At 57.0% G+C, this 27514-nt stretch overlaps 1 protein-coding gene across 7 annotated transcripts in view; it reads right to left on the bottom strand.

Moving 5' to 3' along the window:
- Positions 1-2639: 2639 nt before the first annotated feature.
- The window catches only part of ACOX3 (acyl-CoA oxidase 3, pristanoyl), a 41274-nt gene continuing 16399 nt past the window's right edge, over positions 2640-27514 (bottom strand). For 6 of the 7 annotated variants that reach the window (XM_027600435.2, XM_027600438.2, XM_027600437.2 and 3 more), the window contains 12 exons: positions 27202-27298; positions 25569-25751; positions 23545-23667; positions 21902-22022; positions 19198-19320; positions 18920-19033; positions 13496-13611; positions 9927-10101; positions 7967-8034; positions 5917-6003; positions 3053-3199; positions 2640-2816 (listed from right to left, as the gene is read on the bottom strand). In XM_027600435.2, coding sequence (XP_027456236.1) covers positions 3080-3199; positions 5917-6003; positions 7967-8034; positions 9927-10101; positions 13496-13611; positions 18920-19033; positions 19198-19320; positions 21902-22022; positions 23545-23667; positions 25569-25751; positions 27202-27298 — 1327 coding nt within the window. In that variant the 3' untranslated portion in view covers positions 2640-2816; positions 3053-3079. The remainder of the gene's footprint in view (positions 2817-3052; positions 3200-5916; positions 6004-7966; positions 8035-9926; positions 10102-13495; positions 13612-18919; positions 19034-19197; positions 19321-21901; positions 22023-23544; positions 23668-25568; positions 25752-27201; positions 27299-27514) is intronic. The other variant, XM_027600439.2, reaches the window with a different exon arrangement.

Here is a 27514-nt window from a genome sequence, read left to right as displayed (position 1 = left end):
GATGAGAGCGGTGTTGCCTGCTCCAAAGGATACTGAAAAGTATGAAAGCCACAATAATGGAAACCGTAGGAGCTGATGTGAGAAAAGACAATAAAATAGAAAAAGGCAGAAATGGGCCCAGGAATGTCTGTGATTCTGGCATTTGCTGGAGGTGGCACTTCCAGTTAGGGCCAGCCATCTGGAATCCCTACCTCACACCATATCTCAAAATCAACTCTGTTCAAATCAGTATTGTGATATACTCTAGAGAAACAGATGAAAGTAGAAATAATCTTGGTGTGGAAGAGAACATTCCAAGCATGACCTTAAAGGATGAAGCAGAAAAGATTCTTGGTTTTATATAAGATTTCAAATTTTATTTTAAACTTCATGTTAAATCAAAAAGAAAAAAATTAATACAATCAAAAGGCAAAAGATAAATGAGGGAAAGTAATAGATAATATGTATGTCCCAGGTTTATTGTTCTTAATATGTAAAGAGTATTTTTAAAATCAGCAAAATATTGTGAAAACTAAAGCCTCCATTAGGCAAAAAGCGAGAAGTGGCAATCATCACAGAGCACACAGAGATAGTCTATAAATAGTTGGGGAGACATGTTCAGCCTCAGTAGGGAGCAGGGAAGAGTGCATCTGCCCAGGAGACGCCAGTGTTCCTTAACCGCCCAGACTGGAACCAAGAGGACACCGCTGGGAAGGTCAACAGAGCGGGAAAGGCAGGTGCCTTCCTGGGCACGGTGTGATAATGTGGAGACCTCTCAAGCACCGGCCATCTGCGGCCAGGCCTGTGTGCTGTGCTTTCCTCGCTAGCCCATTTCAATGCTGACAAGTATGGAATGAGGCGGATTCAGTCCTTCGTGCCGTTTCATCCGGGGCGCCGCCTGGCCCCGCCTGGCTCTCATCCTGTGCTTGTTCACGCTGGCTGTACCACCTCTGACTCGGTGGTGGTATCACAAGCCCCGCCCTCAAGGTGCTGGTCGCAGCAGGCCAGCTTCCAGGAGCTGACCCGTGCACAGAGCCACTCCGAGCAGAAACTAACTCTCCACGTTCCTCAGGAGGCTTGTTAAGCATGTACATTCATGCTGCTCGACAGGGGAAGTGCCTGAGAAACACCCTTCAGCAGGAAAAGGAGTTTAGAGGATGGCCCCATGCCCTGTTAGGAAAATCACACACACACACACACACACACACACACACACACACACGAGTGCACAAACGCACAGAGGGCCTCAGGAATGGGGCGCTCCAGCATGCCACCAGAAGTTGGGATGAACTGTCCACCAGGCCTCAAACAGTGGGGACAGGTCAGTCAACATTCTGGCCCCGGAGTGGCATGGGGTAAACCTGGCACGAACCCAGAATGACAATGAACCCAATTCTGTGCCCTCTGGCCCCAAAGGAAATGACATGTAAGCAGTGGTTATCGCTGAGAGTGGAGCTGTGGCATTTTCCTCTTTGACGCTTTCTACATTCCTGAAATAGTGCCCGATGGCCATGTGCTGGCTTTACGGCTGGCGTCTGCAGGCTGTAGGGCAAGCCAGCTGCTGTCCATCACTCCCAGAAGACAGGCGCGACGATGCAAGCAAGTCCTCCAAGAACCTGTCCGCGGGACGCTGACAGCTGAATGAGCTGTGGCCCCCAGCGCAGCACGCTGGACCCGGGACAGCTCCTTGCAGCTGTTGGTAGAAACTGCCCACCCAGAGGGGTATTACACTCAGGTGGGAGTTCCCCCAGTTAAAACTATGACCCTGATACTAGCAAGGGCCCACTCTGTGCTGGCCCTGTGCTGGGCCGAGGACATCAGGATGGTCGCGCGTGTGCTCTGGGCCAGACCACTTCCTGGCCATGTTTGGGCCATGGCGGTGACTGAGGCTTCCAGGGTCAGTTTTCTCACATGTAAAATGGGCATGTTAGTACGACTGCCCTCAACCCGGCTGTCTGAGGGTCCAGGAATAGTGACAACAAAGTCCCTGCATACAGTGTTCAATAAAAGCAGCTCCTCTTACCCAGTCACTTGCTCCTGGCCGCCCTTCGGGGCCCAGGGTGGGGTTGGGTTCCCCTTTTCTAGGCATGATAACTGAGGCTTGAGAAGTCGAGGAACCACTCTGGCAGTTCCCAAAGCTGGAAATTCAGTCTTTTAAAAACAGGTTCTGCCCTGCCCTTCCCGTGCTCGGAGGCTCAGAGCTATTTGGAAGCAAGAAGCCATCCCTGGTCCCCTGGCACCGCCTGTGGTCCTTGGGTGCCTGGGTCATGTCTCCCTGCTCCACTCCAAGGCAAAAGAGCGGCTGCTGATGACAGAGAGGAACCCGCGAGCTGGTCGTGCTGAGCAGGGACCCACAAGTGACCACCTGGGGGTCCACCCCCCTCTGACCTGGTCTCTGCCGGAAGGCAGGCACACTCGCCCACGGGGCTGGGCGGGGAGCTGCCAAGCAGCATGGGCATCCTGCCGATGGCAGAACAGCTGGATCCGTACTGCAAACCGGAATGAAGGAATGTGCGTGAGGCCAGCAGCTCAGCACCCTAAACTGACCAGACCCATGTGACGCATTTATTTTCTTTGGAAACATTTCCGTGATGGAAACTTTGATTTCCACACAGAATGGATTTTCTTCTCCTTAGAAATCTCAAATTACATCATTCAGGTAAGCTTAAAATAGGATTTAATTACATGATAAAGTCAAAGCAGTTAACAAAGAATCAGATTGGCATCACTGAGCACTCAGTGAAGCAGAGCTTTGGAAGAAATCTCAGAATGCAGATCATCAGACCAGAAAGCACGCGGCCTCCTCTCTGGCATGTGAACACAGCACGCGCAAAGTCCTAATTATCAAAAAAAGAGTCCATCAGGAAGAGGTGATCATACGGATTTTCTTTGCACACAGCAAATCTGGCGGAGGCATCTGCCCTGCGCCTTGTGGGGGGAGCCCTCCCCGGGAGGCTGGGGGAGAGGCCGGCGCGGGTATATGAGCACAGGTGCGTTCAGAAAGGGGCAGCATTTCCATACCGTCTGGAACTAGGATCTGAGGTCCCCATCTCCATCAGCTGGACCAGCTTACCTAGATTCAGCTGAACGTGCCACGTGACTACAGCTTTGATTTCAAACTTCCTATACGGGGTTTATGGACGGAAAACTCCGACCACCACGATGGCCTCTCCAGCACTCTGCTTTCCAGAAGGACAGCAGTCCAGAGGTTTTTATAGAGCTACAAAAAATAAGCACACACATGAATAATAAACAAGGTTCCTCACACAGCCGAGGGGACCGACGCAGATCCCCTCCTACACTTTTGTTGAAAACACAGAAAATCCTCTGGTCACTTTTTAAGAAAATTCTAAGATGACTTTATTTACATCAATCTTTCTTTCTCACAAAAAACAACTGGAAACACGTAATACTTTAAAACACATTTCTGACAACAGCTTTGTACGTGTCCTTTTCTCTGGGAACTCTCGTAGGGGGAGGCCCGCAGGGGTTCTGCAGGTGAGCGTTAGCTGTCTGCTCTGACACGTGCCCCCTCCCCTGCACAGCTGCCTGCGCGCGGGCCCCGTCCGTCTGCCCTGTCTGCCTGCACGTCTGGGCCAGTGGGCCGCCTCCTCTAGCATGCTCACACCAAACCCTTTCTGCCAGGCTGCCCCGTGGGTAAAGCAGAGCAGCGTCTGTCCTGGAGGAAGGCCATGCACATCACAGGAGCTGCTGACTGGCTCTTCATCCACCCCAAACACGGCGCCCAGGCTGACAGGTCTCCAGTCCACAGAGCCAGGGAAGGGGCCTCCTATGTACCGGGCTGGCCTTGACAAACTTTACTTTTTTTTTTAAGTAGGCTCCACACCCAACATGGGGCTTGAACGCACAACCTGAGATCGAGAGTCGCATGCTCAACCACGGAGCCAGTCAGCTGCTCCTTACTTTGAAGAAGCCAGTGTCCCTGCACCTGCTGAATGCACTCCTGGGCCCCTCCAACTGCTCTGCTTGCTCCCCCAGAGACACTCAGCCTCGCTCTCTCCACACGGGTCACATATGGCAATTTGGAGCATAATGCTTCATGGAATGATCGTCTTCAATAACCTCTGGCAGCCGGGGCTGTTCACTTAAAATGCACTTCTCACCTAGCAGCCCCTGGTTAAAATGTGTGCCGTATACACCTGCCTGTCAGGTGAGGCCTCGGGATTCCACAGTGGAATCTGGAGCCAGAAAGAGCCTGCAGCTCAGGGACAGGCTCCTGCGCACCGGCCACTCTTCAGCCCGGGGGCCGGGCTGTCTCTGCAGGGCATGCACACATGCACAGGGCTCCAGTGAGCCGGCCGCCCTGGCTCCTTCTGCACCCGCTAACACGCCTGGGGACTCAGGGCCTCGCATGATGCCATGTCCAGGTCCTCCTCAAGTGCATGTCAGCCTGATGCCTGGTAAGTGTCCCCATGGGCAGGTCAGCCTCCCCCCATGGCCTTATTGGCACGTCCTCCTGCGTGTGCCCACTGGGGCCCGGGCCACACTGGGCACCGAGGTCCGGTCTCCTGTCTTCTCTCCAGGTGGTAAATCTCTACCCACACCCTGGCTCTGCTGTTTCCTGGCTGGGCAGCTGTGGGCAGGCCACCTGGCTTCTCTGGATGTTGGGTTTCTCCCTGGCAAAGTGGGTGTGAACAGACACCGTGTGGGAGGGGGCTAGAGGGCAGCAGGCCTCTAAAGATGTTACTGTCCCCATGCCGGCCTGGGGACTTCTTCTGTCCTGCCCATCCCAGGGCCCAGTATACCATCCCAACCCCAGGTGTGGCTGGGCCGGGCCACGGCCAGGGCACCTGCTCGCTCCCCTGGAGAAGTCTGTTCCCCTGAGCACACACAGAGGGCTCCTGCCTCCTTATGTTCAGTCTCCACTGAAACAGCCTGAGTTGAAAGCAGGTGTTTCAGCACAAAGAACACGGCCTTGGGGGTTGGGGTCAGGTGGGGTCCTGGTCTCTGAGACCTCAGGCAAGCGGTAACACCAAGCTGCAGGTGTGCACTACTGGAGGGCGCTGAGCAGACCTGTGAGCGTCCCGCAGCACGCAGGGGTAGGGGTGGGCTCAGGAACGAGCAAAGCTAGGGTCCCACGGCAGGACAAAGTGGGGGCACCTGCCTGAGGGTGGCACTTGGGCTGGAGGCCAGAGAAGAGCTGAGAGGCAGCGTTCTGCTTAGGTGCAATATGTGGAAGTGCTCCAGGCAGCAGGTACAAAGGCCCTGTGGTGGGAAAGCCTAGCATAACAGAAGAACAGAGGGGGACAGTCAGGCTGGAGTCCAGCGGGCAGGAGGAGCACAGCATAAAATGACCCTGCAGAACCAGGCAGACAGAGGTCAGGCTGCCTGTGCCGGGGGTGAGGGAAGGGATGTACATGCAGGTTTGGGGATGAGGGATGGTGGTGGAGCACTCAGCAGAGGAGTGACCTGACAAGATCACTTGAAGAAATCATTCTGGAGCATAGCACGGCAAGGGAGATCTGGGAGCCAAGCGGGGGCTGCTGGGAAGCCAAAGTACCAGGGGTGAGCGGTCGGTGGACAGAAAGGGTCAAGGTCCTGCACTGTGAGATGTCAGGAAGACCCAGCACTGGCAACGGCCCCTGGGGGTGTGAGAACAGGAGCACCGCCGCAGGGCCCGGCACTTGGCAGGGGCTCGTGCTGATCCCAGCACCCCGGGCCTAGGAGGGCGGTGTCGCCAGCCCACGTCCCCCGGGAAGGCAGGCTGGGGTGAGGCTAACTCGCCCCAGACCACCCTGACCTCTCCTGGCCCCTCCCTCCACTGCTGCCCAAGTGTGACCACGTTCCGGAAGGTGCCAGGGTGCTCCTGGCCCATGCCATCAGCCCAGGCTCGGCAACAATCATCAGCACCCCCAGAGCTGCCCCCACTGGTGCTCGGATGCGCGGTATTTCCCACCCGGCCATGGGGGGCCTCACCTCGCCGTCGGCTCTGCCAATCGGGGAGTCCAGGACAAAGTCGGGAGGGGCGATCACGTCCACCAGGGCAACGGCATCGTCTTTCAGCTGTTGGAAAACAAAGTCCATTCACTTGGCAACCCCCAGAAATCTCCATGGCGACCGCTGAGAAACAGAGCACTGGCCGTTTGTTGCTACAACCGGCTAGCAACGGTAACCCCAGCAGGCGTGTGCGTGGCTTCGTTACTAATGCATTATCTTTTCATTGGCCTGCATCACAGATTCCCTTGGTGTGTGTCTGCATATTTTCTCCATGTTGCTAATCACTCAAGACTTCCAGTGCATTAACTGTTTTTCAATAAGGTAGGGGCTGCTTGTAAAAGCGGCTCAGCAGCTCACTCACCGGCAAACGTCCTCAGGTTTGTGTCTGAGTCCTGCCCGATCCGGGCAGCTGCCATTCCAGCAGTGGAAAACATGTCCAGAAAAAATGTGCCAGGGAAGGTGTTTATGGGCACCTGGGAAGGCTGTCCTACGAGGGCTGTATGGTGTGCGGAGGTTTTATGATGCCCCTGTCCCCTCGTGCAAGTGGTTCTTCAATAGGACACGTGGGATTTATGGGAGAAGACTCCCAAGAACTTTCTTGAAATGCAAAAACATTTTTTTTTTTTAATAATTGTGAAGTTCATTGGCTGCACCGACCAGAGCCCTGGAGTGGGACGGTTTCGGCAACGCAGACGGAAAGCAACTGACCGGCTCGGAATAACCCAGTCCACACAAGAGAGGAGAGGAGCACATCTTCGTAGTTCAGGTGCTGCTCATTAGCGTACCCGCCCCCTTGCTCCACGGCCACACACCCTCTGCCCCTCGGCTCACAGATGGACGAGTCTGCCCACTTCAGATGGAACCATCAGCACAGCAAGGCCCCTTGTCTGGCTAAGGGTCAGCACACCTGCCGTATAACAGCAGGAAATGGCCCGGCTCAGCGGCCACCTCTGCCGAGGACACACCAATGCACCCACAGATGATGCACGAGTGAACTGCTGGATGGCGCTGGCGCCCCCTCCACCTGTCTGACCCAGGCCCCCCGAAGTGACAACAAGGACCTGGGCCTCCCTGGTGGCGGATGGAGACGAGGTATTGGCTGCATGACTATGCATGTGACCACTTGCCCGCCTGGGCCACAGCTGCCAGGTGCGGGTCCCAGGGGACGCAGCTGTTTGAGAGCAAGGGGGACACACCCAGGAAACCCTCTAGTCACTGGTTTTACTGGACGGAGAGTACACGTGGCCACACAGCGGTATGGTCACAGATGCACTCCGATCCAGAACCTCCAGAGACTGAGGGATGGCCACTGGCGAGCTGAGTCTGGGGAGAAGTTTAAAACCAATCAGAGGTGCTGCCTGGAACCACATCGACTCTGAGCTCTGAGAGGGAGAAACGGAGTGGCATGTCGCCAGTCATTTGAGACACCTTATAAAATGATTTCCTGCCATCAAGAGAAGAGACGACACTGCTAAGGACAGTTGCCTAGTTCAGCGTCACCAGCACGTGTGGCCCTTCAAGTGTAAGCTGGTGACAATCAAAGACAAACACCTCAGTCACACGGGCACCTTTCCATGGCCAACAGCCGTGGGGCTATAGTGGCTGATGGGACGGCATAGCTCTGGACACGTCCACCCCCGTAGAAAGGCCCACTGGATAGAGCGCCTCTAGAGCATAGGGTGGGGGTTTGGCCCACGTGACCTTTCTGGGTGATAAAGGTAAAAGAATGCCAAACACAAGAAAAATACCATGAAATGAAATTTAAGCTGGAGGCTGAGTCCCTTGGAAAGCTTAAGAGAATTACCAGGGCAGCTGTAAAAAGTGCATAACAGAGTACAGACTCTAAGACATTCCCTAAAAGTTACTCTTTGCCCAAGATTCCTGACATAGGCATATTTTCTTGTAATCTTCCTGTTTTTGCTCAGCGTTGCACACACACGAATGTGTGCAAAGCAAAGGTGTGTGTCACTATGCAGTGGTTACACATAACGCGGGGAATCATGACGACACGAGAGTGATCGCAGCTCACCTGTGAGCACAGGTCCAGGATGGCGTTCTGGATCATTTTACCTGCTTGCTCACCACAAAAGTAGCCACCTGTAAGCACAGCACTGGTTACGCTGGGGCCTGGTACCCAACGTCCACATCAGCCCCCCAGGTGCTTTATGTGAGGTCTCCTAGCTGCAGGAACATGCTGGCCGGGACCAGGGTTCCCGTGTCCCTTTTCCATCACTGTGCACGAGCCAGGAGGTCATAGCCAGGCCAGGAGACCTCCTTGACCACCACCAACCATGATCACCCCACCTCCACCACCATTACTATCATCACCACCATCATCATCATCACCATCACCACCATCACCACCATCACCATCGTCATCATCACCATCACCACCATCGTCATCATCACCATTCACCACCACCACCACCATCATCACCATCATCATCACCATCATCATCACCATCATCACCATCACCACCATCACCACCATCACCACCATCATCATCACCATCACCACCATCACCATCATCATCACCATCACCACCATCATCACCATCACCACCACCATCATCATCAAAACCATCATCACCACCATCATCACCATCACCATCACCATCACCACCATCATCATCACCATCATCATCACCATCACCACCATCATCACCATCACCATCACCACCACCATCACCACCACCATCATCATCATCACCATCACCACCATCATCACCATCACCATCACCACCACCATCACCACCACCATCACCATCACCACCATCATCACCATCACCATCACCATCACCACCACCATCATCATCATCACCATCATGACCACCATCATCACCACCACCACCACCACCATCACCATCATCACCATCATCACCATCACCATCACCACCACCATCACCACCACCATCATCATCACCATCATCACCATCATCATCACCATCATCACCATCATCATCACCACCATCATCACCACCACCAGCATCACCACCACCATCATCATCACCACCATCACCACCATCACCACCACCATCATCATCAAAACCATCACCTGCACCACCACCACCACCATGGTGGGCTTGCCATGGCATCTTGCGGGCCCAAGGCCGTGGCCTGTGCGTCAGGCACATTTGCTACGCACATTTGCTGCAGAATCTTTTGTTTGATTTTTGTGAAAGAAACTGTCCATCCCTTGGAATTGTCATGTCTTAGCACACAGTCCCCTGCCCGGCACCCTGCCACTCCCTGGGTCTGAGGCCCGCTCTCCCCTTATAAGCCTAGCCACGTGCTCTCACCACCTCTGTGGGGCAACACCAGGCCTGAGGGAGAAAACCTGGTTCTTGGCGAGGGGAGCAGGACAAACAGTCTTACTCTTCAGAAAGCCAAGACATACACACAGGGTGAGGACAGACACACAGGATGTCATACATTAACATGTCTCGGGGGAGATCAGAGAAAATGGTCTAAAAATGCTCCTTAGAAGGACAACAATGAAAACAGATTGAGAAATTCAGGCTTATCCCATTTTCACCAATCTTCTGGAATCAGCCCCCACACCACCTCCTCCAAGAAGCCCTCCTGGGTCCTCCGGCTGGGCATTCCTAAGAGTGCTTCCCAGCAGCCTGGGCTCGTGTCTATCTGGGCCCCATGGGCCGGGAGGCATGGGCTTCAGCTCACTATAGACCAGCTCCCTGCCTAGCTAACGTGGGCCTCCTGGAAATATTCTCTGAACTGGAAACAGACTTCAAAGGGACCCTGGACGAAAGGGAAACGTCCTGTCCTGATACCACTTTTCTTACTGTGGATTCTAGGCTCCTCATCTGCCCACAGGCTCCCGCAGCCTGTGAGGAACGCTCAGTGAATGCACATGGAGGTAATACCTCGTGAGAAAGGCCAAGTCTCCTGGATAGGACACGGCTGTAATCCCGGGGCACGACCGGGCAGAACAGGATGGGGGGGGCAGGTGCCCACCGCAGGGGCCTCACCTTGGTAGAGCAGGGCCGTGTGCTGGCTCAGGGACCACAGGGCATAGAGGGCACTGAGCCGCCCCAGCACGGCCCGCAGTGGGGGCGGCACGCGGGGCTGGTGCGTGTACTCGTGGAACCTCCGCACCACCGTGAGCTCCAGGAACGCCAGGGCCAAGGGATGGCAGTAGTACACCTTAAAACAAAACACAACACAGGGCCGCCAACCCCCGTGAGCCGGCAGCTGGGGCCCTGGTTATAGCCTGCAGGGGGGGGAGTGGTGGAAGAAACCACTGGGCACACACCAGGGTGGGAGCTCTAGAGCACGTCCCCGGGTGGGACAGTGACACCAAATGAAGTCGTGCACGGAGGGGGCACGGCATGAGAATCACCTGTGTGCAAACACCACGGGAAGGCCAGTGGCAAGAGAAAGCCAAGGCCGAGGCCGGCGTCCGTGCGCTCCATGACCTAGGGAAGGCCAGTGGCCGCTCTAAGCTGGCCTGCATGTGCAAAAGGAGTTCTGATGCCCACTGTGTTTGCAGGAGCAGGAGGCCTTGGCAGGTCTTCTGGCCCAATGTGTCCTCTTAACCAGCACCCCCAGAGCCCGCTGAGCATCATCAGCTTCATTAGATTTTCTTTTCCCATCTCCACTGTCATTTCAACAGATCTGTTCTAATGAGAAGAACAGCACTCACGTGGCCCGACCTGTACTGATGAGCATGCGGTGCTTTCCCACCACAGGCTCAGGAGCCGGGTCTACACCCGACCCTGGCTGGCATCTTTGGTTGTCAAAACTCAGGGGTGCTGTTGACATCTGTGGGCAGAGGTGGGGTGCTGCTGAGCATCCTACAGCGTACAGGACAGGCCCCTCAAGAATTGTCCGTGGATGGGTCCGGATGGAGCCTCTGCTCCCCCAAGCTCCACTAGGCAGGGACAGGCAGTGAGGCCGCAGCTCTGCCCGTGGGCTCCTGCACAGTCCGCTGACCGCCCCCCCCCCCCCGGGCCGTGTCATTTAACTGTCCCCGCGGGGAGTCTAACGTGGCTGGGGGTCGGCTGTCGCTCCGAAGCAGCGAACCCAGGACAAGTGCTTGCAGAGTGCGAGCGCTCGAGGGCAGGGCCAGCACTTGTGAAGAGTCTGGAGGGCCAGCCCCTTCCCCCAGCCCCTCCCCCTCTCCCGCGAGCCCCCACCCCCACGAAGCCCTAAACCATCAGGTCCAGCTGTTCATTTCTGCTATGCTCTAATTCCTGAGGATATTTGCACAGGAGCGAATCATGGACACTTCAGGCAAAAAACGAACTCCTCATTGTCCACGTTCAGACCTCAGTTCAGGGCAAAGAGCCAGGCCCTGGGGATATGGCGCCGGGTTCCGGGCCAGCGCCAGCACAGCTGAGCCCGGCGACCCAGGGTATCTCTCTTGGCCCCGATTGCCCGATCCATCAGAAAAGACGGCAGGAAACGACCCGTGTCAGGAGCCCCGGGTGCGGTGGGGCGGGGAGAACATGGCTCATCGGCCTTCGGAGGCCAGCAGCTCTGGGCGTACAGGGCCCCACCGCCCACCGTTTTACATGTGCTCACTTTGACCATGGGAGGGTACTACTCGGCCAAAAAAGACAATAAGCGCATTTTTTTTTTTTTTTAAAGAACCTACTGTGCGCGGACAGCTTGCAGTAGGTGCACAGCAAGAGGCAGCTGTTTTGGGGGGGGCAGGAGGGGATGTGAGATAAATGCGCTTCCCCCACAAGTCAGAGTCAGCACGCTCTGTATTTTCACGGAAAAGCAGCCACTAACTGCCCCAACAGGGCAGAGCAGCTCCCGCCCCCACGACCTGCCGGACACCATCCTTCCCCTGCACAGCCCCGGGTCATGCTCGGGGACTTCTGTGCTGGTGCTGGTTCCCTGGCCAGCGGGGAGCCCTTCCCCAGCGGGACGCCCTGCTGGTCCCGCCGCATGTGCGTCCCCAGCCTGCAGCCTGTCTCCTGACTTTGTTTATAGAAATGGTGAGCGTTGACACAATCACATCTGACCACTTTCTCTTTTTTTACGGCTTCTAGTTTCCGGTCTCAAGAAGGCGTGTTCCATGCCAAGGCTACACACGCATTCTCTCTGAAATTTTTCTCTCGTGCCTGGTTGCTGCTCAGGTCACCGTATGGTAAGGGGCTGTGTCCTCCTGGGGCGTCCGTGAGCGTCCAGCCCAGGCCGTGAGAGCTGACCCAGGGCTTGCTCTTCACAGCCTCCGGGATCAGAGCCAGGCTAGGCTGGCCTCTCCCGACCTTTTCTGCCGTGTGACTCACTGAAATGCTGCCAAGGAGTGCTTTAACGAAGGTGTAAAGGTGAATTATTTCTAAAACGGCTGAGCCCCTCTGCCTGAGGTCTGGTGTCAGGGTGCCGGGCACGGGCCAGCAGGCAGGCGTGCAGAGGGACGGCACGGAGACCCACAGCCACCTCCAGGGAGCTCTTCGGGATTCACACGCAGTGGGAATGGGTGCCTCTCATGCTCTCCATCTCTTTGGGGCCTTGGCTTGTGACTTTAGGGAGGCCCTCCACTTCCTCTTCCGAGTGACAGCCTGATGGGCAGGGAACGGGGTGACATGGGACAGGCTAATCCACCCCCGTCAGTGTCCAAAAGACTAAGCCTGCTGTGGCCCCAGCAGTTCCAGAAGGATCCCTGCCATGCCTCCTACTTTGGTCGCCGTGGCACTGAGATCAAGTTTACTGATGGGGGCCACCTGCTGAATTCCTATAAGCCCTGGGTTCCAGTTATCCATCCAGGTCTTTCCAGGCAAGACCCCATCCTGTTCCCTCACTTGCACACCTGGGGCAGGTGTGTCCAGCAGGTCCCTGGGAACACCGCTGGCTTTGCTCCTGACCGCGTCCACCCAAGCACTGAAGCTGCCCACCACAGTGTAATGGGAGGGGTCGGGGTTCATTCAGAGGAGATGGGCAGATGTAGATGCTGAGTTCTCAGAGGACATGAAACGAACCTCACAAAATACAAGGCCAAGGAGAAGGAACGACACCAGTTCTAGAAACTTCTTATGTTTCCTTTATCCGTGGCCTCCCAAATGACAGCCGTCACCCCAGATGGACTGGATGTATGGGTCACAACAGGCCAGATCCTGATGCTAGGAGGTGTTTTAGAGTGGGCTGCCTTTGTGCGGTAGGTTCCGGAACATGGGAGCCAGCCCCGTCCAAGCATGAGAACCAAAGCCACCCTGGGACCATTCCCACCAAGGCTCCCCGAGAAGGGCAGTAATGCCCTGAGAGAAAGCAAGTGTGACCTTGCGTGAGTCACCAAGCCGCCACCAGTCGGCTGAGAGGGACCAGGGCTGGGGCCCCACAACCCAGCGTCCCTACTCCCACAGTAACAGCTCCAGCCACAGCCAGACGCTGCCAGGCACCTTGAACACAACACCCACAGTCCAGCAAGGTCCCTGCAGCAGACCAAGGTGCAGAGAAGCCATGCTCCCGCGGTCACAGGGGCCGGAGGGCCCGGCTGCCACCACCACCATGACAGGCAGCTTACTGAGGCCATGGCAGTGCAGGAATTGGGAGTGAATCAAACAAGCGATTTTTTAAAACAGACATATACCTGACTGTTGTTTCTTGCTTCAAAGTCATTGCTTCCTGATCTTTTCTCTTGATTTAATTTCTGATAACTCTCGCGGAGCAGGTAACAAACCAACCACTCGTAAGCCGCCAGGGGAACTTCAAAACAAGAAACAGAAAAACCAAAAGTAACCATAGAGCATCTACCGTCTGCAGAGCCCTCCCCCGGGACGGGCGGATGGGCAGCTCGTCGGCACCGAGCCATCTTCGGGACGAGTGTGTGAGACATGGACACCGAGGCACAGCGAGGGCACCCCACGTTCCGCACTGTTCCAGCAACCACAGGCCACGGGGCCACAGAGCCACCTTTGTGGTGAGCGCCTTGTTTGGGAGGGCTGCAAATTCTGGCTGGGGCTCACGTGCTTCATCTGCCGGGACACAGTACATCCCCTCAGTGTCAGTACGGATTCGCGGGGACATCAGGGCACCTTTGCAGCAGAGGACAGGCAGGCGGCAGGAGGAAGGGGTGCCCGTTCCCTGGCCAGTCCAGCCCTTGGCCTCCCTGGGGCTGGGGGGCAGCTGAGCTGGGCGTTCTCACCAGCTCTCCCAAGGAGCCCCTCCCAAGGTGCTCTGAGGGAGGAGACAGAGGGCAGACATAGGGGCCGGCACTGGAAGGAGTCGAAGGAAGACCCACCAGAGAGACTGCAGGGCGCCCCCATCCCCTGTCCTGTCCCTGCCCCCAGCGCTGGCCACGTCTGTGGGCCCCTCTCCTCGTCACATCTCAGCCAGGGCTGACGCTGACACGGCATATCCTACGGACCAGGCAGGTTCCAAACTCCCCAGAACACCCTGCCACACAGAGCTGTTACCACCCTCCCGAGGAGGACCTGGGGCACGGAGGGAGTGGGCAGGAGTTGGCTGACCTGGACACGTGGCCCCGAGTCCACACTTTCACGCCCCCGCCCCCGGCACAGAGTCGGGCGCAGAGTTGGGCACCAGGGTGAGGCCACAGGGCACAGGGGAGCCCTTCTGCTCAGCAGCTGCTCTAGGCTCAGAGTTCCCAGGAGGGACGGTGGGGACCCAGCCACACTGGGTCTGGGCCCAAAGCCTGGGCGAAGGGTCCTTGGGATTGCTCCTGCGTCACACAGCCCACTCCCGGGAAGAAGACAGGCGGCACTCTCGGGGTCCTATCGCGGACCCTCGACTGGATCAGCACAACCGAGACGTCCGTGAAAGCAGACAAACCGCCTCATGGACTGCACTTTCTCTGAGGTCTCTCACAGCTGTGTCCTCAGTCCAGAGTCCTGCCACGCGTGGTAGCTCTAATGGGAGCCCCAAAGACATGCTCACATCCTGCCCCAAGCCTGTGAACGTCTTTCTCGGGAAAAGGCAGACGTAATCAGAGAGGAGATCCCCGGGAGTGGGTGGGCCCGAAATCCAACAAGTGTCCTACTAGGATCAGAGGAGAAATACACATATGGGTGAGGCCATCAGGGTACAGGGGTGATGGAGCGACATGCCCACGAGCCCAGGATACCTGGGGCCCTGACCCAACGTCCCGCCCAGGCCTCTGAGGGAGCCCAGCCCAGCCCACACCTTCTGTCCAGACCTGCCAGAGAGAAACCATCTGTTGTTTCGGGCCCCGCCCGCACTCCCCAGGGGGCCCTGCCGCAGCGTCCAGCGGTCCCTAGACCCGCCTCTCCTGCCCCACTTCCTAGTCCTGGGGCTCCTGGGCATGTCTGCCGGGCACTCGACTCCACGAGGGACACCTGAACTCAGCGGCATCCCACCTCTCCCGGACCACCGGGGGCTTCATTCCCACCCAGCCGTCCATCCAGTGAGCCCCTCGAGGCCGGCCAGCCACCTGCCGACCACCTCTCTGGCCTCCCACCCTGCCACTCTCCTCTCCCAGGCTGCCTCTGCCTGGGTCCCCATCTCCTGGCTGATCTCCCCTTCTGAAGCAGGGCTCTCACCTTGGTGTGTGCCCAGAAAGCAAGGCGTGGAGGACTGGCCCCAGCTCCCTGGCTGGCACGGCCCAGGTCTGGGTGTCGCCTGCTGTCTGTGTTCCCACACCCCAGTGCTCTTGTGCGACTGGCTGTCCCCACACGACCTCCTCTAAAGGTGCGAGACCGCCACGGAGCCGGCTGCTGGGGAAACAGCTAAGCTGTGTTGCACCCACGGGGCTGCTCAGAGTGGCAGCCCCCAGCACCTGGCAGCCAGCCCCCAGCGTGAGTGAAACACAGCCCAGGACCTACTAGGCTCAGCATGGGGATGACCACATCCCCCCGTGTACTACAGGGGAAACTGAGGCTCGGAGAGGTGAAGTATCCAGCCCTAGGTCACACCGACTCCAGAGCCTGAGGTCCCGTGACTGTACCACGGGGCCCCACAGAAGAGAATGTGGTGTGAGCCCACTGCTTTACACACATGTGGCTGTTGGAACCACGTACGCTGAGCCACAATCATTGAATATTTTTGCAAATCAGCCAACTTGAGAAAAACAAATGGGCCTCATATTGCAAAGTGACAGTGCAGATCCTCAAATGCACAGGAACATTTGTGAGGCCCGTCCTCGGCACGCACGCCTGCGTGTGAATCAGAGGAAGCAGAGAGACATCCGAGGACCCGAGCCATGCCGGCCTCCCCCCAGATAAATGACTTGTCCCTGAAGGAAAACTCTTGGACCTTCCCGACAGGCTACGCTCGGTCCTGCGAGGTCTCGTGTCTCTGGTCCTACAGAGAGCGAGGCTCGTAAAGACTTCATGGAATCTTTACTGCGGATCCCACCGGCTGTGGCCAGGGCCGACACGTGGGATGGGAAGACCACAGGCCCTGGAGCCGAGGGGCCGGCCACGTACCACAGGCTCCCTCCTCTGCGTGGACAGTGACGTCAGCACTCAGTGTCACTTTCACCAAATGAATTCTGGTTCCATTTTTTTCCTTCAGAAGATGTTTTCACTTTGTTGGATCTTGCAAAAACCAGGGCTCTCACAGGAAAAACAGATGACGGGGCCTGGCATGTGTCCTGCTGCAGAGGCGCAATGCGCAGCAGGGGGCCCCGCGTGCACGGAGTCCACGAGGGAGGGGCTGGAGCAGAGCGCCCGGCGCGGCCAGAAGCTGCCAGACCGCTTGTTTACTATTTGGTTTACAATGGGTGATGGTTTCAGGGAAAAAAATTCTGGTTGGGTTGAAGTTATGAGAAGCATGAGCTCTTTTTCTAGTGTTTTCTGTAGCAACTGTTGGCTGGGGTGCTCTGAAACCATCTGAAATAGACCTTTAAGTGTGTCCTGCTTCCTACGGGCACTTTACGAAGGCAAAGTGACCTTGACCTGCCAGGTGGGTTATCATCAGGAAAGGCATGACAAAATGTGGCGACCAACAAGAAAGAAAGCACTTGTGAGCAGAAGCTTCCTGGATGATGATGATGATGATGATGATGATGATGATGATGATGGAGGAAGCGGGCAGGATGTCAGCCCAGCCCGGGTTCTACTCTTGCTCCGACTGCTGGCGTGGACTGAGGTGGACCGGTCGGTGCCACCTGGCCCAGTCTCTTCTCAGGAAGGTGGGAGTGGTGTGTGCGGCCCCGTGGAGCGGAGCGGAGAGTGAGGCGGGTGCCCTCAGCACCCACAGTAGCTGATGCTCTTGGCCCCTGATGGGCGGGTGGGCGGCAGCCCCCAGGCCCCAGGGGACACTCGCTCTGGGGTCTCCTGATGCAAGGCCAGGTGCCCTCCTCCCATGCCAAAGGCGCTCGGTGGAACAAGGGGCGTGTTCGTGGTGACTCCCAAGATGGAGAGAACAGCACGCATGGTTGTGCGTACGACGGCGGCCACTGGTACCAGGCACGGCGCTAAGCACTCCACAGTGTTAGCTCCCGCGTCCCCACAAGGGCCTGACGGAGCGGGTACAGCCAGCAGGCTGAGGCGGGGAAGGGGCACCCCCTCACTCTCCCGGCAGGTCCCTGGGGGGCTCAGCACAAGGGAAGCTCCTGTCTGGCCCCCCAGGATCCGTGCCCACAGGGGCCGTCTCCAAGGGGCATGGAGCACGTGGCCTCAGTGCTCACGGGTCAGAGGACGGCAAGATCAGTGACGTTTCAGCTGTGGCTTCAAGTGCTCGGGGGAGGCGGGGACGCAGGCTTGGGGCAGGAGCTCCGTCCCTGCTCCTTCTGCAGGTCTCAGCCCCACGCTCATCAGGAGGCTTCCAGGGGCTGTCAGGGAGGGCGCTGAGCTTCGGAGCACAACAGGCTCGGCCGAACCCGGGCTCTGCGCTTGCACTGTGGACGCGCCGCCGGACCTCCCTGACCCTGGGCGCCGGGGCAGCAGCAGAGGGAGGTGACCCCGAGACGGGACTGGCGCTCTGCGCTTGCACTGTGGACGCGCCGCCGGACCTCCCTGAGCCCGGGTGCTGGGGCAGCAGCAGAGGGAGGTGACCCTGAGACGGGACTGGTGCCTCAGCAAGCCCACTCTGCTGGAGCCGCTCCACCCGAGTCCTGGAGGCGCTGGTCTGCCCCCTCCGCCGCCGCCACCCAGTCCAGGACACCCTCTCCTGCCGTGTCCCTCTGCTCCCACAGTGGCCGGAGCGGCTTTTTCTCCAGAGTAACGTTTGAGAGTGAATCGTCACAAGGAACACAGACCCAAGTCAGTGAGCAGCTCTCTTGCTCAGAGTCAAGTGTTTCTCATGGCCCTGGATGACAGGTGCACTTCAGTGGTCACATCCCTCCCACGGCGCCCCCGTGGCCACTGTGTCCTTGTCACTGAGACCCCAGACAGGCTGTCCTGAGCGGGCCACCGCCACACAGCCCCTGCTCCCTGCACCAGGCCCGCCCCCCTCGGACTGCAAAGCTGCGTGAGAGCAGGAACCTGGGTCTCGTGGGCTCTTGCCTCCCAGCCAGGCTGCACACAGACACTTGTAGATCAAAGGGGCGACCAGCAAGGGCACATGCCATCTGTAGATCGAGTACATTCTGCACTGAAAATGCATTTGCTTGTCATGTGCTGCCTACAGCCCGGCGCTCATTTCTCTGAGGATAGACCCAGTGGGGGAGAAGCGGGGTCTCCACCGTTCCCCGCTGTGCATGGCGGCGGGTATCTCATGGTTAGGGTTAGGCACTCAACAATCACGGCCAAGCACGATGAGCATGGAGCCCAGTGCTGACTGAAGCTGAGCCTGTTCGGGGCTGAGAACAGTGAACGTGCTGCGGGGCAGGGGCCCCAGAAGTGAGGCCAGTGAGGCTGGCACGTGCAAAGGCCCTGAGCAGGAGGGCTCCGGGTTCCTGTGAAGACAGCTCAGTCACGGGCCCTGCCGCCCAGTGAGGCAGGGATAGGACCCAGAGCCTCTCCCTCTTCATCCTTAGGGAGAGTCAGCGCCTGACTCAGCATCACGCCCAGGGAGGTGCTGGATGAACCCCTGCTGCCCAGCGGGCCCCAGGGATCACGACAGGAGGGAAATAGGGAGACGGCGTGCTCACCTGAGGAGTCCAGGCAGCTGTCGACGCTGGGGCACGTGAACCTCTGGCCAAGGATATCGGGATAGGCTTGCAGGAAGTCCACAGTCCTCAGAGGGCTCTCGAAGCGAGCGCCACCTACAAGCACACCCAGGACCCGGAGTAACCAGAGAACCCCGGAAGCTGGTCAGTCATGTTTTGTAACACATTTCCTTCCTGCAGATGCAGGGGCCGCCTTGAGGGGCGGGCTCTCTCGGCGGGGCCAGGATGGCTCACCTGCGTGAGCCAGGGTGGGGCCTCACCTTGGACGTGGCATGCCAGCAGGCTGAGCAGATAGCTGCTGGTCTGCTGCAGCAGGATGTTGTTGTCCCCCTCAAACGTGCAGTTTGGGTCATTGTCGTTCCTGAGGTCACCCAGGCGGTTCACTGCAATGAAGCCGCGTGCTTTGTCACTTCAAGTGCGCGTGCAGGGCAGGAACCCCACCACTCCCTGGGAACCCCAATGTCCTGGCTGGCTTGACGGAGACACAGCACTCCCAAGCTGCCCGGGCCCAACCACACCTCCTCCCTGACTGGGTCCTCCCAACCTCTCACCCAGCTGCTCCGTCTTCAAGGGGACACGAGTAGCCACGCAGTTGAGCCCGTGGGACCCGTGGCGCTGGCGAGCAGGAACGCTAGAGAAATGCCCAGGGTTGCTAGCATATCCCTCTCCCCTGCGGACACTGAGCCTTCTGCTGTCAGCTGCCAGAGCCCCAGTGTGGGGCGTCACTGACGGATGCTCCAGGGGAGCTGCCTACCCTGCGGGGAACCCATCTTTTAACACAAGAAATTTCAAATATCTCAGGGCACCTGGGTGGCGCCATCGGTTGAGCATCGGACTCTGGATTTCAGCTCAGATCACAATCTCATGTTATGAGATCGAGCCCCGCCTTGGGCTCCACGCTCAGCAGAGTCGCTTGGGATTGTCTCTCTCCTCCCTCTGCCCCTCCTGCTTGTGCACGCTCTCTTGCTCACTCGCTCTCAAAATAAATAAATAAATCTTTAAAAAAAAAAAGAAAAGAAATTTCAACTATCTCAAGACAACTCTCAGTTTTCTTTTGTTGTCTCTCCTGCCAGTGAAGGGACCTGATTCCTGCACATGTTTTATAAGGTACACTTTCTAGACCCTCTCATCTGGGTCTCCTTTCTCTGATGGAGAATGTTCTCCACAATGTGAGGCTGGGTGGGACACAGGACAAGCCAGAGGTTAGAGGCGTGGGATTCCCATGCTCACATGCTGCTGGGTACAGAGCCTGAGAGGGTGCGAGACGTTCTGCAGCAGCCATAGGGCTTGTGGTCACCTGGGACACACTGATCGTTACCCCCCCCCCCCGACCCGCTGCCCCCTGCTATAGACCACTCTACTGAAACAGCTGGGCGTGACCACCAAGAAACAACTCACAACTAATAATTAAACCTAGCCCAGGCCCGTCACATCTACCCCACTGAGCTTGGCCTTGCTGGTTTCAGCCCAGCGTTTGTACCCGACACCTGACTCAGTTGTTCATGTTGTCTGCAGGGCTGCCCGATTCCATTTCGTTATTCTACTTAAAAGCCCAACAAAGCGAACTATTTATAGCGTCTCTCTGAGCCGTGACAAACAGAAAGTGCAGAACGTTGCACAGAGGACGAGACGTGTAAGTGACTCAGGCACAGCCACGTTCACCTGCTGGTCCGTGGGTAATGAGGAGGCACAGCGTGGCGGGAGCCGCCCGCACAAGTACCTGGGGCGGGTCCTCACTGAAAGCACGTAATTATCCACAGACCATCACTGAGATGGTCAAAGTTGGCAAGAGCCTAAAATGCTTGTGGCACTGTCAACTGAAAACAAGGTTTCTGCCGATTCTGCTGTCTGGAGCACCTGTGCGGCCGCTTGGACTAACTAGATCTTACCAGTTATTGAACATCGGCACACGGGATGCTCACAAATAACAGCGGCAACTACGACAATACTAGAAGCTCCAACAATAACTTCAGATAGAAGCCACTAGCTACGTGACGTGCCACACGCCCAATGCTGTGCTGACTCATGTGACCATGGCAGGAAGCTGTGTTGGCATACACTATGAGTGTCCCCATTTTACAGATAAGGAAACTGAGGCCCGGCGAGGCTGGCTAGCTGGCCCAGTCGCGCAGCTAGCGGGCATCAGAGCAGAAGCTTGTCACAGGCCGTCTGCTGCCCACTCTCTCAGCCACACACCAGCTGCCCAAACAAGGCCAATGCCAGTAAAAACCAACTCTCTTGCTCTAAGATATGGAATTTTTCACCAGGACAAAACTTGGTGCCAGATCACTGCCAAGTCACTAAGCGAAGACTGACAATTCAAAAGAACAGATTATCCACTTTCTGCTAGGGTTTTGGCAGGCTCCTTCACACAGCCTCCCCACTGCTCCCCAGCGCGGGGGTCACTGACGGACGCTCCAGGGAAGCTGCCTACCCTGTGGGGAACCTCGGGAGACCGAGGAACAGGAGGGAGCAGCAAGCGGAGGTATCTGGGCGCCTGGGCGGCTCGGTTGGTTGAGCGACTGCCTTCGGCTCAGGTCATGATCCCGGAGTCCCGGGATCGAGTCCCGCGTCGGGCTCCCTGCTCAGCGGGGAGTCTGCTTCTCCCTCTGACCCTCCCCCTCTCATGTGCTCTCTCTTTATCTCATTCTCTCTCTCAAATAAATAAAATCTTAAAAAAAAAAAAAGTGGAGGTGTCTGTCTAGGCCAGGGGGTCGGCAAAGCTGCTTTGGGAAAGGCCAGCCAGCGAACCTATTTTAGGCTTGACAGAGACGACTCAACCCAGGTGTCATGCAAACACGGCCACAGAAAATTCATGAACGAATGGGTGTGGCCATGTTCCAATAAAACTTTATTCGCAAAAACCAGCTGTGGCTAACTTCGGCCCACAGGCGGTAGCTTGCTGACCCCTTGAGTCAAAAGTAGGGCTACGTGCAGAAAACCATCACACACTTCCATACCCACCGGCCAGACAGCCATGTCCTCCGCATGCCTCCCGGCATTCCTGAATTCCCCGCTGGGCAGTCCATGAGGCCAGGGGCTTGCCCGCTGACGCCAAGGCGTGGATCTCACGTCCGAGCTCTGCCTTGGGAGAGGAAATCCAACAAGAACTGGTGAAAAGAGGCTCCGACACCAGAGGTCAGGGGTCACTTCACCCCCAGCGTCAAAGGCTTGTGTCCCCTCTAGTCTAATCCAAGACACCCGACAACTGCAAGAAAAAGAAAGAAACCCAATTTTAGCTTAAAAGGGGGGATTCATCTCAGAGGGGATATACTGTGGTACAAATGGTTTCACAGCCATGAAAACGGATGGACCTGAGCTCTGTGCAGCAAATAAACACCAGGGGCGTAAGGATGATCGCAGATGCAGAGCCCTGAAGCAACGGGTGCGTTTTGACTCGGTTTATGGGATGCTCCTGAACCCGAAACCAAGCAGTATGCTGTGGCAGAAAGAAAAGCAAGAAACCACACAAGGAGGTGGAGACAGGGCTCCCCTCTGAGGGGGGGGGGGGCGGGAGGGCACTGGTTCCCAGAAGACATGCAGGGGATGGCGATTTCCAGTCAACTCTGCAAGGCTCTCCCCAGCCAGCATCTCTGGGCCTTATGCATCTTATGGATATCCTTTTGCTTCTACCTAATGTTTCATAGAAATAATTAAGAGAAAGAGACAAACACACGTCTGCTAAATAGGATGATCCCTTTTACCAGTGTTTTCAACTTGAACTAAGAGCCACTTTTAGGTGCTTCAGTGAAACCCCTGAGTTTCAGAGAGAATAAAGCATGCTTACACTTTATAACATTATTAACAGGAGAACGATTCCAATGTCAGCTGGCAAAAGTTTCAGTGACTCACGCTGGGGAAAAACATGTTTAATCCCTGCATTCCCAGGGACGGTGCCTTGCTGAGCAGTGCACCCTGCTGGCCGTCTCCACACCCGCCACCACCTCCCGACTCCCGGATGTTTGTGCTGAATATTCCAAAATGTGCTAATTTGATACAGGCTTTTTAGGGTGTTGTGCATAACACCGATCTGCAGTATTTCTAATCTGTTTTCAAATGCGTTCCCCGTGATTCACATTTTACTCACACCCAGGAGGCAATGTGAGGGACCATGGAAAGGCGGTTATAAACCGTTTACGCAGATATCGGCCAAGGATGACTTTACATAGCGGCTGAGCTCAGTGGACGCTCATTTCTGGCATAAATCCTTGACCGTCAATTCCAATCCCGTCAGCTGGATTCAGACCTTTACAGGGTTGTTTATGAAAGGATCAGAGCCATGAAATCTACTGAGGGGCCGGTAATGCGGATTCTGCAAAATCATCATGTTCTCAAAAGGAGGACAGCTGAACTCACAGGCTGGAATCAGAGTCATGTCAGCACATCCTTGAGAATCGGGAATACGGACGGCGCCCAAACTGTCCAAATCCCAGTGAGGATTCCAAGAGGCCTGAGCGGGCGGCCACAGCTAGGAGCGTCTCAGAACCCCACAGGGCCACCACGGATGGACAGATGTTGTTTTGAAAGACAGGCTGAGTCAGTGCTGTTCGACCGCAGTGAGAGTTAATAACAATAAACCCTGCGGAGAAAAGAGCATCACCTCTCACCTGCCTGGCGCCTTGGTCTGTCCCCATGAGGCCTTGCTGCAGCTCCGCCAAGTCCAGGTACAGCGATTTGGAGAAGTGGTCTAAGGCATAGACGGCGGCCAGATAGGGAAGCAAGCGCCATTGCTACAGTCAACAAGACGCTTGCGTTAACACATCACACATCCTGGTGGGAAGGCCACCCCGCCCTTGCGGAGAACACCCTCCCCGCACCCTGCAGAGAAGCCCTCCAGATGGCCACTGGCTGTGATGCCCAGAGGAGAGACCAGGGGCAACAGGTCAGGAACAGCAGGATCCTCCTGCTGCAGCCACACTTAACGGGAAGGCCCTCCACGCCGATGCGCTTCCAACCCAGCCGGTCCGTCCTCCCCCTCCCGCCCCCCGGTCTCACCCACGGGTGCTGCCTTCTGTGCACCGAGCTCACCGTCTCCGCGCACGGATTACTGGAATGGGGCCTATCAGCCCACCTACAACTAAGGAAACCGGCCTACTGCGCTGGCACGCGGGGCTGGACGGGTGACAGCTTGTGCTTCGTGTGCCTGACAGGGCTCAGGCAGTCACCCCTCAGCCAGATGGGGAAACTGAGGCTCGCAGGGAGCTGGGAGTCCCCCGAAGGCAGGGAGGCGGTCTCTTGCACATGCACCACTGCATGGATGGAAGGGGGGTTGAGGAAAAAGCAGGAAAGGGCCCAGGAAGCTGTCACCGCCACCACCGCCACCACTGCCACCACCTATCGCTTACTGCGTGCTGAAGGCCAGACACCCTGCAGGCTGCTTTCCACAGACGAATGTATTTAATCCTCACAACCAGCCCATAAGGAGGTATTATCAGCTCTAGTTTATTAACAAGATAGCCGGGACACAGAGAGGTGAAGTACCTTGCCCAAGGGCACACAGACAGGAGGGTGGAGCGGGGTCAGGAGCCCAAGCACTGTGGCTCCAGGGGGCTCTCTGACCGCTGGGCCACCCTTGACCTCACAAAGGCCACGGGATTTGTGGTGGAGGGGACAGTGTGTGCCCCACAGTCATGAACCAGATATTCTGCTTCTCATTTATTATTAAAACAGGCTGGCAACCATGGTAAGAAATGTTAGAAAAAACTGGGATTCTGTTATGATTCCCTCAAGTTCTCACTCGAACGCACCTGTGCTTACACAGAGCTTGGCCCAAAAGCGGGTCAGACTTGCTACTGAACTCAGACAGGAACCCCGTTTGACCCTCAATGCCCCCTCGCCACCATGAACTGAGAACAGCAACCCCGGCATACCTGGTGGAAGCCAAGTGCGTGAGGCGGTATGAAGGCCGGGTGTGTGAGGAAATCCTAAAGCCTAGGTGTGGAAGGAAGGGGTGAAGGCCAGGTGTGTGAAGAAAGCATGTGAGGAAGTCATAAAGGCCAAGGATATGAGTTAGTGTGAAGACCAAGATGTGTGAGGAAATTTGAAGGCCAAACGTGTGAAGAGTGTGAAGGCCAGGCAGGTGTGGAAGGAGTATCAGGAAGTCTTAACGTCCAGGAGGTGTGAAGGCCAGGCATGGGATGAAAGGCTGGTAGCATACAAGCACCATGAGCATCCCCTGGGATAAAATTTATCTCCCTTTGCCAGGAGCTAAGCAGCTCTTCGGTGTTGCCACCTGGGCTCCCCCTTTGCCATCCCAGGGCCCTCTCCCCTGCGGACCGGCAGGACGGAGTGTCCCTCCTGCTACTCTGAGTGATGTCACAACGGACAGCCTGAAGGCCCAGCTGCTGGGGCTGATTATTCCCACGAGGGTCATGTCTTAGGGACATTTTGAGCGATCAAAGCGTGTGGCCGCGGGCGTGCGAGGCCACCGCCGGAGCCCGCAGCGCCCTCACACACACAGGAGTGAGCACCTCACCAGAACGTGCTTCCTCCAAGGCCCTTACTTTGGCTACTGACCCACTGCCCACTGACGAGAAGCCTCTGCCCGGCTGCCAAGCTGCCCTGGCGGCTGGTCTGCAGACGTGCGCCTCCCAGTGGACGAGTGCGGCAGCGGGACGTGCCAAACCCGTACCTGCGTCTGATACTCCAGCACCGGTACCTCCTCCCCGTCCGAGGGCCCAAACTGACACCGAGTGGCTGAGAAACGAAGCGCGATGGAGAGGGCCAGCTTTAAGTTCACGATGGACATGCCCACAATGGCGACCCGGCCAAAGGACAAGGTGCCCAGGGACGCTCCGAAGCGCTGCCTGTCGTCCTGTCGAAGAAAGGTGCGTGGTGATCGTGAGCCAGGCGGCCAGGCGGCCTCGGGGACGGAAGCACAGGGAGATGGAGCCGGATCACTCCTGCAGCGGCCACAGGGCTCGGCTGCCAGGCCCGTCCCCGGGGCGCCCCCCTCCCCAGAGCTCCAGGCCAGGGCTGTGGGGCAGGCTGAGCTGCAGTGCTGCGGGGGTCTGAGTTGTGGACGGCGACGGCAGGAGGCACCCAGGGTGCGGGCGGCTCTGCTATGGAGGGGACGGAGGGGACCGGGCTGCACGAGTCCAGGCCTGGCCGCACTCGGTGCACGGGGACCCCGGGCCAAGGAGCTGCCGCCGCTGCCAACATCCTGTTCCTGCGACCTCCGTGCCCCCGGAATTCCTCCCTCCCCGTGGAAGACACCTTCCTGAGGGTGGTGACGGTCACTGGCTGTGTTCTTGCACGACGGACAGTGGCCTCACATGCATCTGTGAGACTCTCCTGTTGCCGGCCTCAGGGCCCCGGGCGTGCTTTTCCGCGGCGGCGGTGGCCTGCTGCAGCCCGCCTTAACCCATCCAGCCATCCTGACCTCCCTCACCTCTTGCTGACTCTCCTGCCTTCATTTCTTTTATTAATTGGACTCTTCTTCCCAAGTTACATGCCCTGCAGTATTTGTGCGGCAACCTTGCGAAGGCCGGACAGCCATTCTGACGCCCCCACACGGCCATGACGTTGTGCTGCATCGTCGCTGGGGAAATCTGAAGGCTCAGAGAGGAACACCCCAGGGAGTCTGAGCCGCACGCCCTCTCTGGAAGGTCTCAGATGTCTTTCTGTGGCATGTTTTCATTTCTCTACAGCGTGTCTGAAGCATGCGCTCCACGGGCCCTCCATGTTGCTGACTTCTCTCCTCATCCCTAGTGTCTCCAGCACGCTGGCTTGCAACCCTGCTGTTCCGGCTCCAGGCAGGCAGTGCATGGCGTCTGACAGAGTCCTCTGAGGCTCATGTGCTCCTGGGGACATGGCCACCGCAGCTGTGAGCTCAGGACCTGCTCCAACACGGGCCATGGCCATCGTGTGTGTCTACCCCTCAAAAGAATTTAGGGATGCGGTAAGCCCCAGATGACAGAGAACACTGTCATTCCCATTTGGGATGGTCCACCATGCAACCTACATCCTTAAGCCCTTTGGGGGAAACAGCAGCAGCAAGGGGCAGCCTCCCTAACTAACCCTGGAGAATTGGGGGTGGGCAGAGGAGTGGACATCCATGGGCAGTTGTCGGCCAGCGTCTTGTCATCATGCCCAGGATGCAGCCGACCCAAGCGCCACCTTCCTTGCTGGTGGCACTGGCACCTGAACCAAGAAAGGTCTGCCACTGGCCAACCCAGCACAGGCGGTGGGTCTCCATGCAAGCCCAGGGAGTGTCCTGTGCAGCAGTTTCTACCACGAACTTCCCCAGCTGGAGATACCTGTACCTTAAAGGGGGTGACGTAGGTACCCTCAGGGGTGACGTCTCCAGTCCGGTTCAGGAGGTCTTGGCGAGGAATTCGAACCTTGTGGAACATGGCAAATCTGTGCAGATACAGCAGGACTTCTCGTTAAACAGGGCTCTGGCCCTGGGGCTTCTCTCCTCTCCCCCAAGAAACCCAGTCAAAGAAAAGCAAAGGAAAGCTAAAACGGCGACAATCCCCTCCAAATAAAGAAAATGGAAGAAGACACCAGAGACAGGAAATTTCGACACATTTTTCTATCTAAAAAGTAGGTTCAGGAAAACAACATGGCACGCAT

Source organism: Zalophus californianus, chromosome 2 (genome assembly GCF_009762305.2).
Source record: "Zalophus californianus isolate mZalCal1 chromosome 2, mZalCal1.pri.v2, whole genome shotgun sequence".
In the NCBI taxonomy this organism is placed as follows: Eukaryota; Metazoa; Chordata; class Mammalia; order Carnivora; family Otariidae; genus Zalophus; species Zalophus californianus.
Note: the sequence above shows the minus strand (reverse complement) of the source record. Positions and strands in the feature narration are given on the sequence as shown.